Here is a 15,972-nt window from a genome sequence, read left to right on the forward strand (position 1 = left end):
CATGTACACAGCAGACAATCAGAGGATTCAATATAAAATAGCAAATTTCTATTTCAAGAAAACCTATATAACAAATACTACACATTGTTTTCAAAACTGCCCAGTTTTTCTTTGCTTCCTTGTTGGTTTTCTTCTGTTCTCTGCCATGCACTTTTTACTTTTCCCCTCCATTCTAAAGAAGGCTGCAATTTAAGTGTGCATATAAATACACGCAGATATCTATAAACATGCACCTATATACACTCATACTCATATATGTAAGACCACACTATGCTTATTTCCTCCTATCATCTGTTTCTCCGAAGGTGGATAGCATCTTCCTTCATAAGTTCAAGTCTTTCCATGTTTTTCTAAATCAACCAGCTCATCATTTCGTATGCCACAGCAATATTCCTTTCTGGATTCAAATAACATCTTCTTTCATAGCTTCATTTGAGCTTAATTTGGGTACTTATAATAGAACGACTTGATTGCTCAAAGTTATTCTTAAAATAATAATACTGTTACTGTATACAATGGTCTCTTGGTTTTGCTCATTTCACTCTCCATGCTTTTCTAAAATCATTGAGCTCATCATTTCTTTTTTCTTTAACTTTTTTTATAGCAGAGTAAAAATATTCCATCATGAATATATACCACAACTTATTCAGCCATTCCCCAACCAATGGCCATCTCTGCAATTTCCAGTTCTTTGCTACCACAAAGAAAGCTGTTAGAAATATTTTAGAACATGCAGATTCTTTTCCATTTTTCCCTAATCCTCTCAGGAATCAGACCTAATAGTGGTACTGCTGGGTCAAAGGGTATAGGCAGTTTAATAACTCTTTGGGCATAACTTCAAATCTCTCTCCAAAATGCTTGGATCTGCTCACAGATCCACCAACAATGAATTAAGGTACCAATTTTTCCACATCCTCTCCAATATTTTGTACTTTCCCCTTCTATCATTTTAGCGGGTCTGATAGGTGTAATATGTAATCTCAAGGTTGTTTTAGTTTGCATTTCTCTAATCAATAATGATTTAAAGTATTTTTTCATATTACTATAACTTGTTTTGATTTCTTCCCTGGAAGAACTGCCTGTTCATATCCCTTGACCACTTATCACTTGGAGAGCGACTTGCATTCTTATAGATTTGACAAAGTTCTTTATATATTTGAGATATAAGACATTTATCTGAGGAACTATCTATAATTTTCCCCCCAGTTTTCTGGTTTCCTTTTGATCTTGACTACATTTGTACAAAACCTTTTTTAATTTAATGTAATCAAAATTATCCATTTTATTTCTCACAATACTTTTTAAGTAATAAATTACATGTTTTTCAAATATTGTAATATCTCCCTTTATATCTAGGTCATGTAACCAATTTTAACCTTATCTTGGTAAATGGTGTAAGATATTGGTTTATGCCCAGTTTCTGCTGGACTGCTTTCCAGCTTTCTCAACAATTTTTTTTTAACCAAATAATGCATTCTCATCCCCAAAACTTAGGTCTTTACACTTGTCAGACACTAGGTAACCTATATTTGTTTGTTGCTATAGATCGCATGTCTACTCTGTTATACAGATCTACCTTTCTATTTCTTAACCAGTACCAGATAGTTTTGATAATCATTGCCTTATAATATAGTTTAAGATCTAGTACTAATAAACCTCTTTCATTTACATATTCTTGTCCTTTTGTTCTTCCAAATGAATTTTATTATTTTTTCTAGTTCTGTAAAATAAATTTTTTGTAATTTAATTGGGATATATTGAATATATATTGTCATAAAATTGCAATTTTTATCATATCGGCCCTGCCTATCCATGAACAATGAATATTTCTCCATTTGTTTAAATCTGTTTATATTTGTGTACAAAGTTTTTTATAGTTTTGTTCATATAGATCCTGGGTTTGTTTTGATAGGTGTATTCCTAGGTATTTTATATTCTCTAGAGTTATTACAAATGGGGCATCTCTAGCTATTTCCTCCTGCAGGATCCTATTGGTAACATATAGGAATGCTGGTGATTTATGTGGGCTTACTTTATATCCTGCTGCTTTGCTGCAATTATTATTTCAATTAACTTTTTAGTTGAGTCTTTAGGATTTTCCATGTATATCATCATAGCATCTGCAAAAAGAAATAGTTTTAATACTTAATTCCACCAATAACCTCTTTATTGCAAAATCTAGTGGCCTCATCATAAAACTTATAGCTCAAAAGGACCCTAGGGGCCACCTAGTCTGATCCTCCCATTTTACACATGAAGAAACTGAGTTCAGAGGTTGCAATTTACTCATAGATGCACAGTTATTAAGTGGTGGGATTTGAAGCTTTCCTGACTTCAAGCCTATCCATTGCACCACATTGCTTTCAATCCCACATCTTACAGATGAGGAACTCAGGCCTGTAGGGGTGAAGTGACTTCCCCAAGATTAATGGGTCGTTTCTTCAGGCCTCATCCTTCTAGACCTCTTTGGGACATTCAGTAATAACAACAGCCAACATTTTTTTTTTTTATAGCATTTAAGGTTTGTGAAGTGCTTTGTATATGTTAACTCACCGATCCTCACAAGAATCTTGTGAAGAAGGTTCTATCATTATGCCCATTTTACAGATGAGGAAGCAGAGGCAGAATAGTTAAGGGAAATGTCTAGGCTCACACAGCTACTAAATGGCTGAGGCAGGGACTAGAATTCATGCCTTCCTGACTACAAATCCAGTGTTGTAACCATTCTGCAATACTGCCTTTCAAGTATCTGACGATACTGAACACCCCTCCCTACTCTTTGATTTCCCTTTCTGAGTTTTCCTGACATGGTTTTCTCCTGGTTCTCCTCCTAGTCTCTTGAAATCTCCCCGTCTCCTTTGCAGGATTATCATTCATTTCCCAGCTCCGAGATGTGTCTCCCAAAGCTTTCCTCCTGGGTCCTCTTATCTTCTCTACTCTTTCCCTTGATGACTTTGGTTCTCTTGGATTCAACTGCAATTTCTAGGTACATGCTTCCTAAATCTACATATTCAGCCTTCATCTCTGTCCTGAACTTCAGGGTCACATCAGCCATTGTCTGGTGGAATCTGCATGTGGATATCACATAGGCATCTCAAGCTCAATATATTCAAAACCAGGGTCCCAAACTAACCAAAAATATCATTCTTAAAATACAAGTCTGACCAGGTCACTCCTTCATTCAAGAAGATTCCCTTCAGTGGCTCCCTATTGCCTCTAGGGTAAAATACAGATTCTATTTAACAGTTCAAGCTGTTCACAATCTGACTCCAACCTATCTTTCCAGAATGATTATACATCACTCCTCAACCTTTCCCTGATCTATACTCCAGCTACACTGGAACTTAACTGTCCTGCATGTGTAGCTCCCTGCATCTTCTGTCTCTAAGGCTGGGCACGGGCTGTTTCCCACACCTGGAATGCTCACTCTCCTCACCTGGCTCTTGCAGTTCCAAGATCCCTTTAAGCTCATTTGAGCCACCTCCTTTCCTTAATTCTCTTAGCAGTTAGTATATTTGCGTCTCCAAAAACAAAACAAAACTGTGTTGCATGTATTTTATTTTTATTTGCGTATGTGTTGTTACAAATAGACTTTCTAAGGACAGGGACTGTTTGGTTTTTGTCTTTGTAGCCCTCCCACATGGTAAAGTGCCTGGCACACAGTAGGTGTTTAATAAGTACAAGATAGAATTGAATTGAATCTAGTTTTCAAATCCTATTGATTCCATATATTGAATTCATACCTCCCAATTCCACTGATGCCCCAGAAAGATTCAATAGTTCCTAGACTAACCTTTCTTCTTCTCTCTTTATCCCATGATTGCTAATGTTGCTAGAATAATCTTTTTAATGCATAGATGTGAGCACATCACTCCTCATGAGGTTCAAAAATCTTCAGGGCTTCCATATGGTCTATGGCCTCACAATTAATTTTATTAGCAAGTTTCACATTTCTGTAATTGGCATTCAGAGACTCCCCCACAATTTGGGGTTATGCTTTCTTTCTAGTCATATTACTCTCTGTTCCAGCCAAAATGGACAACCAATTCCTGATCAAGTTATCCGAGCCTTTGCCCATGCTGTACCCTGTGCCTGGTATGCAATCCCTAGATATCTACCGAATTTCAACCCATCCTTTGAAGTCAAATTTAAACACCACCTCCTTTAGGATGATTTCCCCCATAGATCTTACTGTGTGTCATTTTGCAAATCTCAGGTGCACTTGTGTAATTTTGTACATCATTACTGTTTATCTTAGCTCCTTCTAGACTATAAGTTCCATGAGGGCAGGGACCAAATCTTACTGAATTTTTTACTTCCTCCAGCATGCAAAAAGTACCCTACACACAGGAGGCACTCAAATATTTGTTATTGTGACAAAAAGTAATTCGTGAGCATCATGGTATTTGCTGTGCTAAGCTATAATCCTCAAGACACACAAAACCTTGGATTTAGGGACCTCCATCACACCCCTCTCTGGTGTCTCCAATGGCAGTGGCTCAGGGACTAGTCCATCTGCTAAAGTCTGGACAATGTGACTTTCTCCTTCTGCTCTAGTTTCTCTATACTACCACATCTCAAGCTCCCCGAAGGAAAACTAGATACCTTCACCTAAATTAAATGTGACCATCCAGGGAATCAACACTTCTCTCCCACCCCCAGTCCCATTTTCATCTGATAATCCAAACCAAATGCACTTACCAAGATTTCATTGTCATCGAGTGTTGAGAAGATCCTAAGGTGCTATAGGGTGTTGATGGACTTGTTCCTTTTACAGAGCTGGGCAGACTTTCAGGGTCTGGGTCTTCAGATTTTGCTACTCCACTGGGGCATGTTTACGGGTGGCCCCACATTGGGATAGCCTCTGTGTCGTGGCCTGTAAGCGTCAGTCCAGATGGTTTCTTGTGGATTCGAGTCTGGGAAGACCAAAAAAGTTTGGTCCTTCTGGACTGGGAGCCCAGAACCTGTGTAAGCCCCTGACGCTCTCCTTTCAAGATGTGTAGCAGAAGATAGTGGAGGGTTTCTTTGAGTCTTTAGTTGACATTGAAAACTTGGTGGTTCTCAGAACCACTGGTTTCCTCTGACGACAGCACGCAGCCTAAGAAGCACCAACAAGTTCCTGTTCTGGAGGAGAAAGCATCACCCTTGTCATGAGCCCAAGCCTAAAGCAACACATCTCATTATGTGGATGGGTCACATTTAGGCAGCACAGAGCTAAGCTAGGAAGCAATATTGCCTAAAGGATAAAAGCACAATTGGAAGAATTGGGGTGCCTGGCTTTAATTTGTTAAAAAAAAATACAAACCATTTTATGTCACAAAAATAACTTTTTTGTTCTATAAACTATATATATATATTTTTTGTCTATTAACTATATACTATTATTGGATACTAGGTGGTATAGTGGAGAAATTTCTTGGAGTCAGAAAAACCTGAGTTCAAATCCTGCCTCACACCTATTACTACTTGTAAGATTCTGGGCAAGTCACCTAATCTCTTTGTAAGAATTGCTGTAAGGAGTAAATGAGATAAGTGTATAAAGCTATATACATATCTTAAAGCACCCTATAAATGCTAGTTATCATTATCCTTGGAGCAGCATGGATAGAGCTGGGCATGGAGTCAGGAAGACTCCAAGAGTTTAAATCCAGCCTCAGACATTTACTGGCTGTGTGACCCTGGGCAAGTCATTTTACCCTGTTTGCCTCAGTTTCCTCATCTGTAAAATGAGTTGAAGGAAATGGCAAACCTCCATTATCTCTTTGTATCTTTCCCAAGAAAACCCCAAATGAGGTCACAAAAAATCACACGACTGAAATGATGAAACAACACACTATCAACATTAAAATGATTCAAGGACTTGCTACTTCTTAGGGATATTTGTTCCACATACATGTGACAGAAGCAGAGAGAACTAGTGCCAATGACTAGAAACTGATGAAAAGCAGAATCTCATATCTGAAACAACTTTCTGTCAGAGAGGAATGGACTTGCCATCATCTGAGATATTCCAAGTGGAGGCTGGCTGACCCACTCATCAGGATGGCAGATGGGGTTCATCCACTTGGCAGGGGAGGCTGGGCAATGTGACCTCAAAGGTCAACTCTGACTTAAATTGTTTTCTGCAGCAATTTCATGCTTAGATCTTTTTTATTCTGAAATATCTGTGAGTTATTGGCACCAACAGTGGAGGATCTAATTCATCACTGGATCCTACTAATTACTTTCTTCAAGACCCCTGTTGCCCCTTCCAATCTTTCCTTTGCCGATAAAAATCAAGATTTTAAGTTTGAAGTTAAAAGGATTTATCATAGGGAGCTGATAGATATGGAGGTTTATTCTCAACAAGAAATTACAAGAAGCCTCACCTAGAGGCAGCTAAGTGTTGGAATCAGGAGGACCTGACTTCAAATCTGGCCTCAGACATATACACTTAATACCTGTGACCCTGGGCAAACAACTTGGCCTATTTGCCTCAGTTTCCCCAACCATAAAAATGGAGATACTAGCCCCTCTCTTATATTTGTAAAAACACTTAGCACAGTGCCTGACCAAGTCAGTGCTTTATACTTAATTCCCTTTTTCCCCCTACATAGTTTTTTTCGAAAGTAGTCCATAGAGTTACAGGTGCCTGAGAGTTCACCTTCTGGCTTCCTCTGGTTTCCAGTTTCACTCTTCTATGTATCGGGAGGGCCTTTGGATGGTTGGTGGCACCATGGACCCAAACCTGCCCAGGATCAAAGTGGGACATCTAGTGTGGCTACACTAGGCTTGGCTGATGACTGTTACCATTTACTTCTCCTACCTAAGATGTCCCACTGGCTAAATTTTCTCACCTCCCTCCCTCCCCCCAAGAAGTGCTCTACACCCGGTCCGATCTTACTGACCACAACATTTGTAACTCGCCCACACCCATATTCCCTTAAACACCATTTAGCTTCCTGCCTACTCAACACCAGAAGGCAGGGCTGGGGGATCTGCCCTTAAGGGGAAACAGGGGAAAGGGCAGATTCGGCCACCACAGACCAGGTAATAATGAGATCTGAAGATAAGGCCTTGTATCTGCAGCAAAACAGAAGCCTTGAGGCATGTGATGAAAAGATGTCATCGGTGGCCATGTGTTAACTATACAGCTAAACCCTGGCCCACAGTGACCTCTCTCTCAGCTTCCTGCAGCATGCATGGTCTGCCACATGCATTTTAAGGTGACAGGACACCTTAGAGGCCTGGAGAGTGTTTTCCATTAGTCAGGTCCTTCTCTATTTCCACTGTCTGCCACAGGGACTTGAGCAGAGCAGGAGTCCCTGGAGTGGAATCCTCTGGAATAGATTTGTGACTCTGGGGTCCTGAGGGTGGAATTTACTTTTGCAAGTTTTAGGGGTTGCTGAGTATTAGGAAAAAATGATGCTAAACACAAAGCTCTCTTCTGAGAGTCAAGTCACCTTTCCTTCCTCCTCCCCAACATCACCAGCACACAAAACAAGCTACTCACAAGCAGATTCTAAGTGCTTATTGTCTTAGTGAGGGAAAAAATGGCAATGCAGTCAGAGTAACAATGACACATATACGGCTTTATTTAATAATCTGTAAAAAGTTGTACTCTAGCAGAGCGGCTTCTTTTCTACTTCTCCAGTTTAAAGCAATCCACCCCCAAGAGCCCTTGCACCCTCCCACTCAGCACCGGGCCAACCAGGCAAAGTCTGTCATTGAGAAAGCCAGGCCAGGGCCCTGGCGCGGGGACTCTCTGGGTGAGATCCAGGTGGAGACTTCCCCTCCCCTCGGAGACACCTTGCCTCTCACAAAAAGGGGGTTCACAAGGCAAAGGATCTTTCAGACAATGATGTTTAATGTCATTTTTAATGGAGCTTGCATAAAGTCTGCCTGAACACAGTGATATTAGTGTAACATGAGAATGCCTACAGAACTCCCTTCATCCACAGAACTGCTTCCCGCTTGGTTTGGGTTTGTATTCTTTTGAGATGAGTGCCTCACCATCCTCATGGCTGCTTCCTAATGAGGCGTTTGAACAGCAGACCCTTCTGCCCTGCTGCAGCAGGTGAGAGCCAGGTGAGTCTCCATGCCTCTTTGGGCCCTGTAGAGTGAGAGCTCTGCATTTTGCTTTCAATACTTCTGCAGCAAAAGAGAGTCTGGTAATTAAACCATATGTGTAGTTTTAAGAAATAACTCCACTCTGCATCAGAACTGCCACTGCTCATAGACTCTCAGTGGAGAATACTTTGCTCCCTTTTTTAGTTGACTGTAGAATAAATAGTGTACATGGATTCATTTGAACAAAAGCACCAGGCCGGCCTCCCTTTTCTCTATGTGCAAGAGGGTTTCCCTTTATCTTTAAGAAAGAGAGGTACAAATACTAATTTTGACCTTTGACATTCCTCAGTACTACTCTGAATTCAAGTAAGCTTGCAAACCAACTGAAGTGAACTGAGAGCTACACCGCACAAGAAAACTCATCGGCCTGGCCAAATAAAGTTGGTTCTGTGTTTTCTCCCCTGAAAACACCACTGAAAACAGAAAGGAAAAAACAAGTCCCTTTTTTTCCTTTGCAGAAGCTTAACAAGAAAGCAATTCTAAATTCACAGAACTATGCACACACGCGCGCGCACGCACGCACACACACACACATACACACGCACACAGAGAACCAGGATCAGGGAATCTTATCTGATAAATAGTTGAGAAAGCACAGGGAAGGCTATGGACATAATCTGCTAAGACTGGAATGTTACAGTGACCATGTGGGGGTCAATGGGTATGTACAAAAGAAAGGCTAAAAGAACCATCAATCCAGGCTAATGAAAAGGTTACAAAATGGCCATGCATGAGTGAGGACAGTGAATGCCAATTTGCTGGATGAAACGCTATATTATGGGGCTGGTCAGTTGGGGGAGGACGTGGATGGGTCCAGGAGAGGCGCATCTGCTTAGCAGGACACTTCCATGGTCTGTGGCCTGTCCAGGACGTCAGCTGGATCAAGGGCTCCTGGAGTTCCTTCTGACTGTGTGCTGGTAAGAGACCGGCTGTAGACACTCTCTCCAGAGCCTATGCTGGATGTGGAATGGGTGCGTGATCGGAGAAGCCGCGTCATACTGGCTGCTGGTACTGCAAGAGAATCAGAGGACTGAAAGATTGAGAATCAGTATAACTCAGCCTTGTAAAGAGGGACAAACGGCCTAATTCCTGGGTTGGTGTTTCAACTAGCTTGTCCCTACTGAACGCTAAAGGATCCTTAGAGAGCCACACAAATCCCAGGACTCTTCTGAGCTGCCCACCTGAAGTGGGAGGATGTGTGGAATGGTGCTGGTCACCCTAGAGCAGCACTATCAGAGTCTAGTTTTTCAGATATTCCCAAACCATTCCAACAAGGAGCAGGAGGAAGGTCTGGGGACCACGTCTAGGGAACTCAAACCTATGGGTACATGCAACACTAAATCAAAGAGAAGAAACACACACACAAGTCTAAATCATAGTTTCACAAATACAGCACAAGCCCGATACAACGTGGGTCTAGAGGGGTGAGACAACCGACAGTACAAGGTATCCAGACAAGAGAACTGGGACAGCAGAAGTAGCAATCTAACCTAGGAGAGGGAGAGCAGGGATGAATGCCAAGGAGAGGTCAGAGCTCTGACTCCCACTCCCACCACCACTATGTTCCTAAGGCCAAAACAAGGGGGGTAGTTTTCCACGTCTGGCACGGCAGGGTCTACAGCCAGCATTACCCCTCAGATGACTCTTGGATCTTCCTTAGGCTTGGGGGCCTATCACTCCTGGGGCATGATATTTCAGAGGTGGAGCCCTGGCCCCAGGAAAATCCACGTGATCATGGCTACCATCACAGGCCATTCTGGGAAGGGTCTCATTTCCAGGAGGAGGGAGCCATGGGAATGGTCTTCCCGTTGGAGGAAGATCTGTGGCCTTCTAAGAGCTAGAAAGTGGCTGGTACTGCTGCTGCCAGGACCACTGACCTGCCTGCTATCATCCCTCACCCCTATCCCCTCTTTCATCCACTGGAGGGGTCAGGCCCAGAAGAATGACTGACTTGGGAAGGAATGAGCCGCATTCTATCGGGCTCCCACTGCACAGGAAGACTGCTGACATGCTGCAGGCAGCCAAGGCAGCCAAGAGAGCATTGCTGGAGAGGGCAAAGGCTGGCATGGAGGAAGGTACCTGACTCGGTGCTCAGGTGGCTGAGCTGCACATACGGGACTGGAAGCAGGAGGGGATATAGGAAAAGGCATGTTAGTTACCTTAAAATGCCAAGAGGCCTTCTAGGGTGCTTACTAAAAAGTAGAACAACAGTTTGGTTCTTAGTTATAAGGTTACTTTCAAGCTTGATGCTTTCCAAATGGCCTCTCTGATCTTTCTTTTCTTATCCAAATGAAAAGGAAATGATTTTCCTATTTCTCTACAGTCACAGTTTTATATAAAAATTAAAAGGAGAAGTTGGTGAAAAGGGGCCTTGATGGTTTCCTATACCCTAAGAAAAAGAGAAGAAAAGTGGATAGGTGAAAAAAACTCAGATCCTACTGCAAAACCCCATGGAATCAGATCTGGGTTTGGCTACATAATGACTCCAGACAGAGAGGGTCTAGCCAAACACTGTTGGGTCACGTCTGATGCCCTGAGAGCTCCTGGTATCAAATGCTTTTGGGCCTTCCTGGTCAAAACTCCCAGAAGAACCGGGTTTGGTCCATCTGTGCTGAAAAGGCCCACTTCTATGTTCTCTCTAAAACCACGTCACCTCACAGGGGTGCTCCCAGAGGCAGAGAAGACATGCTCTCTGGGAAAGCCCTTGCCTAAAGCAGGGCCCAAGTCAGGCCACCATAGAAGAGTTTTTGTAATGTGGAAAGTAGGTACTAATAATGGTACCACAGTGGTTAGGTGGAAAGTGAAGTTGACCACTAATTAGTTACAAGTAACAAGGAACAAGTAACACTTTAACCTCCTTGGGACTCAGTTTCCCCATGTACAAAATAAAAAGGCTGGACTACAGGACTGCTAAGGTGCCTTTCCAAGAGCCAAGTTCTAACTCTGAAAAGATGTGCTGAGTTCAATACTGGATTCTACTGAGCAAACAAGCTCTCTGAGCTAGCCCAGAGCCTTTCTTTATAATGGAGCTTGTACACGGCCACGCTCAAGCACTTAAAACAAATTCTGGATAACCACAGGTTCATAAATATTGGTGCCACCTCCTCCATGAAACCTTTCCCTGATCCCTCCAGCCTTTAGCGTTTTGTCTCTCCTCAGATTACCTTGTATTTAGTTATCTGTGTACGTGTAATATTCCCCAGAACAATGGAAGCCCCCGGAAGGGCAGGGTTCTCTCATTTTTGTGATTTACCCACTGGGTCCAGCACTATGCCTCATACATGAATCAGTATTTGTTGCAATGAGTTTGGGATCTTGGCTTCTAATTGCCTTGGCACAGACACAAAATACTCAGGTCAGGTTGTTGCAGCTGTGTGCCCTGTGCTCTTTGGACATCACCCTGGACCAAGCTATGCATCAGGCTACAATGGTCACATTTCTCCAGACTGAAAGTCACGTATTACTTACTATAGCCCATTCCCTGCACAAAGTATTTGAAGGCTTCAGTCAGCTTCCCAGGCTAGGGGAACAAAGTGAGAAGACATTAGTCGTGAAAGGTCTGTGGATGGTGGGAAGCAAAATCAAATCATCTTTTGCCTTCTCACCTGAACTACTTGAGGTAATCCTCCACAATCTGCCATCTAGACAAAGAGAAATATATGTTAGCCTCTGTTTATATTTTTCACACTTACAACATTTGATGCCTACCCTATCACCATAATAAATAAGGGATTGTAGTTCACCTGTAGGGTCTGATTACTGAATGGCTGAATCAAATGGTGTGTTTCCCTTGCTTTGCCACAATTCCCAGGAACAGTCTCTGAGATGGATTTAAGAGAGTCAGTCCCAAAGCTTCTGAGCTGGCACACCAGAGGGCCTAACTTGCTCAGGACTGGAGTTTTCTTTCAGAGGTTGAAAGTTTAACTACCACTAAAGAACTGTGGTTTTAACATCTGATGAAGAAACTATCTTTTTAAAACCAAAGCAGCCTGAGGTAAGTCACTCCAAGTCATTGAACAAACAGATGTAAGGGCCTACCACGTGCAAGATATTGTGACAAAAGGAAAGAAGCAAAAATATCATCAAAATTTCCTTCAGGCAGCTGGTGGCACAGTGGTAGAGTGCCAGACCTAGAGTGAGGAAGATGCCAGTTCAAATATGATGTCAGACACATACTAGCTGTGTGACTCCGGGCAAGTCATTTAACCTGTCTGCCTCCATTTCCCTATTTGTAAAATGGGGATAATCACAGCACCTATGCCCCAGGATTGCTGTAAGGATCAAATGAGTAACTGTCTGTAAACTACTAAACACAGTGCCTGGCACATGGTGGGACACATGCACACGCATGCACGCACAGGCACACATACACACACTCCAGCTTTCATCATCATTATGATCACTGTTCGTATCCTCTGGGACCTGACAGTTCTCTGTGTGGCATGTCCTGATAAAGTGGAAAGATTTTTTTTTTGAGTCTGAAGGACTGACAGTGACTTCTCATTACTAGCCCCTCACACTTGACTTGTCTGGCCTCCTTGGCTTTCTCATCTGTAGAACAGGGGTAAAAATATTTGTGCCATTGGCCTTGTAGGGTCATTGTTGAGGCAAGTTTTTTGTAAAGCCTGAGGTGCTACAGAAATGCAAGCTTGTTTCTGCAACTGAGTTGCACATTCTAGAATCATGTGACTGCATTCTGGAACACTGCCTGGATGATGACTTAGTTGAGAATGCCTGTGCTGCTTGCTGTCTTTGCGTTCAATCATTTCATGTGTGTCCAATCTCAGCAACTTTAGAAGATTCCTGTGATAACATCTGTTTTTAGAGGAAGGGATGGGAGTGTGGACCTTCCCCAATGGGAGACAGAAGCAGTTGGCTTATTCAAGATCACCACTTACCTTTAACCTGACACTGACCTGGAAGGGGTTTATTAGATGACACAACATTTTGGTAAACCACACCAGGAAAACTGCCTTAGGTTTTTTAAGCATACAAGCAGGGAGAATCTACTTTGAGGCGCAATTAAAAGAGAATTGACTTATTGGACTACTACTGACTCTTGGGCTGCTCTACATAGGCGTTAACTGGAACAGAGCACATCTACTCTCACGACTTAGAGACAGTGGAAGCTCCCAACTAGTACAACAGATTTCATTCAGCCTGCCTGACGGTCTGGCCACTCAAAGAGAAAGCACAGAAGGGAAAAAAATAGACCAGCAGCTACTACATTCAAAATGCAGTCTCCTTTCAGGCAGTAAGCCTGATTTACTGGCAAATGGTAGGACACAGGTGGTGACATTAAGAGGGCAAGCAGAGAAACTGCTGTTGTTACCTTTAGTAGAGTTGTGTTCATAGGGTCCAGGCGAGCATTGCATTCCACCTAAAGAAGGAAAGATTCTCAGAGAAATGAATAAAAAGAAGATCAATCTGAAGATGAACCTAAAAGAACAAAGCACTCATAGTGGTGCTGGCAAACTCTGACCCCATGCACTTAACTCCTCAGGATGCTAGTGGTGAGGAAGATGGAAACTTGGAAAAAATGCCAGATTGGTCTGAATAACAGCTGTGTACAATGACCCTTCTCCTCCCTACCTAAGACATAGTACAATATCTCATTCATTCTATGTGTTCAGGGAATGAGATTCTGGAAAGGTGAGGTTTTCATAAAATTAAAACTAGTCTTTTAAGTGCCAAAGCTTTTTAAAATTTGAAATTAAATTTCCTAAAATATATTGCTTGCCTGCTTTCTTCAACAGAATATATTGAACCCAACTAACCAAGTCTCTTCTTGATAGCTTTAGTTCATCATTATGAACAGTGGTTATTATGATGTGAGCTACTGGGACTAATGAGGTCATTTGATCCTCTAATGAATAACAGTGTTGTTAAGTTTGCTTTGGTGGTGGTTTTGCAAAAATGTGCATGTGTGCGCGCACCCCCCCTCCCCCCCCCCACCGCATACATGAGAGAGAAAGATGGAGGTGGAAATAAAGTGGCTTGATGACAGGCTGGGTGGGCTGCTGGCTGACCCAAACAGAATGCCAACTGCAGCTGACTGTGTATCCCAAAAGGCTGACCACTTTTTCCAGGGCTAGGCACTATAAACAATAGGGTGGGTGGGGTGGAGAGTGACAGGGCTTGGGTTAGCTATTTTTTGAAAACAAGCAAGTAGCAAACCCTAAATCTAGAGGGGTGGGGTGGGAATGAAATACCATGCACACACATACCACAGCTTCAACTGCAGGTGAGCTGTCTCCTACCACCAGTAACGTAGGACATCTAAATAGAGATCAGATAAGGGGTGACACTTAGAGACAAGAGGATACACTTGAATATAGTCTGACTATTGAATTATTCTGAGGAAGGGGTAGAGGAAGTAAGGGAGGAAAAGAGAAAGTAGGAGGGAGGGAGGGAGGAAAGAAGTGGGGAAAAGAGAAAGAGAGGAGAGGAGAGAGAAAAGAGGAAGAGATAGAGAAAATAGAGGAGGAAGGAGTGTGAGAAAGAGGGAGAGGAGGGGGCAGAAGGAAAGAGGGGAAGGGAGGGAAGAAAGAAATGGGGGAGAGAAGGAACATTTGTCTCTAAGTGAGCACTGACAAAGAGAAGGGGGGGGGGGGAGGTACTTACTTCAGAGTTTTTGTTCTGTTGTCATTATTACCCAGTGTGGGCCTCTCAATCTCCAGATCTCTGCGACTAAGTAAATCAAAGAAAGCAATACGTATTAGGTAGAATTGTTGCAGTGGAAATCTCACAGAATCTGAGATCAATGAATCTAACTGGTACCAGAACAGAATTCCCCTCTACAAAATTACCTCAAAGTGGCTATGGAGCCTATACTTGAGCATCTGCAGCTGATGTGAACCCACTATCTCCAGCTGGTGTGCACTCACCACCTCTCCAAAGACAATCCCTGTTCTATTTCAAAATAGCTCTAATTAGGAAGTTTACCCTCCTCACCTGAGGACTCACTGTCCAGATTATTGAGTACTTCATGGGCACTATATTATGTGTGTGTGTGTACACACACACACACACACACACACACACACACACACACTCACTCATATAAAAAGACACCAATTTTGGAACCATAATCAAATCAATACTCCTACAGTTCCATAGAAAGGTGTGTCAATCTATTTCCTTAAGGCTTTACTCCCCACAACTACAACTTTCCAAAGCAAAATGTCTTCGCCTAGTCACCACTCCCTCCCCATAGCCATTTTTCTGTTCTTTCTGCCACCTAGCTCCCCTTCATGTCCCGTCTCCCTGATTAGATGCTAAGTTCCTTAAGGTGAGGGACTGTCCATGCTTTTGCAATTTATATGCCCCAGAGCTCAGCACAGAGCTAGGCTAATTCTAAGCTAATTATTTCATTCATTCCACCCAGAGTTCTAAGCAGCCCTCTTGGGCCTAGCAGATCAAATTTAATTCATCCTTCCATACAAACACTCTTCAAGTACTTGTAGTCAATCAAGTCTCCCTTAGCGCCCTCTTATTCAGAAAAATAAACTGGTTCCTTCATTTTATACAGAACTAGAACTGCTCCCTTCAAAGTCACTGATGATCTATTATGCGCTTTTAAAAACTTCACCAAAAATTCACTAAAAACACCTAGACAGAAAAACACATTTCCATATACAAAGTAGAAGACAGGGAAGGCATATATGAAGCTGTGAATCTCTACTCCACACAGCTTGCTTTAAAAAATATATACATATACCTATATAAATATATATATAAACAACATTCTCTCAGCACGCTAACGTGACGTGTAACCCTCAAAGCCGTCCTCTCTGCTACTTCCATCGTTCTCTTCTTTGGTACATTTAAAAAATAACCACAATTTTTTCCTCTTCTTTGGGC

General features: G+C 42.4%; 2 protein-coding genes across 16 annotated transcripts in view; both read right to left on the reverse strand.

Moving 5' to 3' along the window:
* SLA2 (Src like adaptor 2) overlaps window positions 1-5,273 on the reverse strand; it is a 41,240-nt gene extending 35,967 nt beyond the window's left edge. For both annotated transcript variants that reach the window (XM_072631425.1, XM_072631424.1), the window contains exon 1: window positions 4,702-5,273. The gene's annotated coding sequence lies outside the window, so the exon portion shown is untranslated. The remainder of the gene's footprint in view (window positions 1-4,701) is intronic.
* Window positions 5,274-7,550: 2,277 nt separating this feature from the next.
* NDRG3 (NDRG family member 3) overlaps window positions 7,551-15,972 on the reverse strand; it is a 72,684-nt gene continuing 64,262 nt past the window's right edge. For 5 of the 14 annotated variants that reach the window (XM_072631438.1, XM_072631437.1, XM_072631443.1 and 2 more), the window contains 6 exons: window positions 14,734-14,799; window positions 14,337-14,388; window positions 13,442-13,489; window positions 11,715-11,750; window positions 11,578-11,629; window positions 9,915-10,227 (listed from right to left, as the gene is read on the reverse strand). In XM_072631438.1, coding sequence (XP_072487539.1) covers window positions 10,022-10,227; window positions 11,578-11,629; window positions 11,715-11,750; window positions 13,442-13,489; window positions 14,337-14,388; window positions 14,734-14,799 — 460 coding nt within the window. In that variant the 3' untranslated portion in view covers window positions 9,915-10,021. Of the gene's footprint in view, window positions 9,140-9,911; window positions 10,228-11,577; window positions 11,630-11,714; window positions 11,751-13,441; window positions 13,490-14,336; window positions 14,389-14,733; window positions 14,800-15,972 lie in introns of those variants that run through there. The other 9 variants (XM_072631434.1, XM_072631441.1, XM_072631446.1 and 6 more) reach the window with 5 other exon arrangements.

This window comes from Notamacropus eugenii, chromosome 1, assembly GCF_028372415.1.
Source record: "Notamacropus eugenii isolate mMacEug1 chromosome 1, mMacEug1.pri_v2, whole genome shotgun sequence".
Lineage (NCBI taxonomy): Eukaryota > Metazoa > Chordata > Mammalia > Diprotodontia > Macropodidae > Notamacropus > Notamacropus eugenii.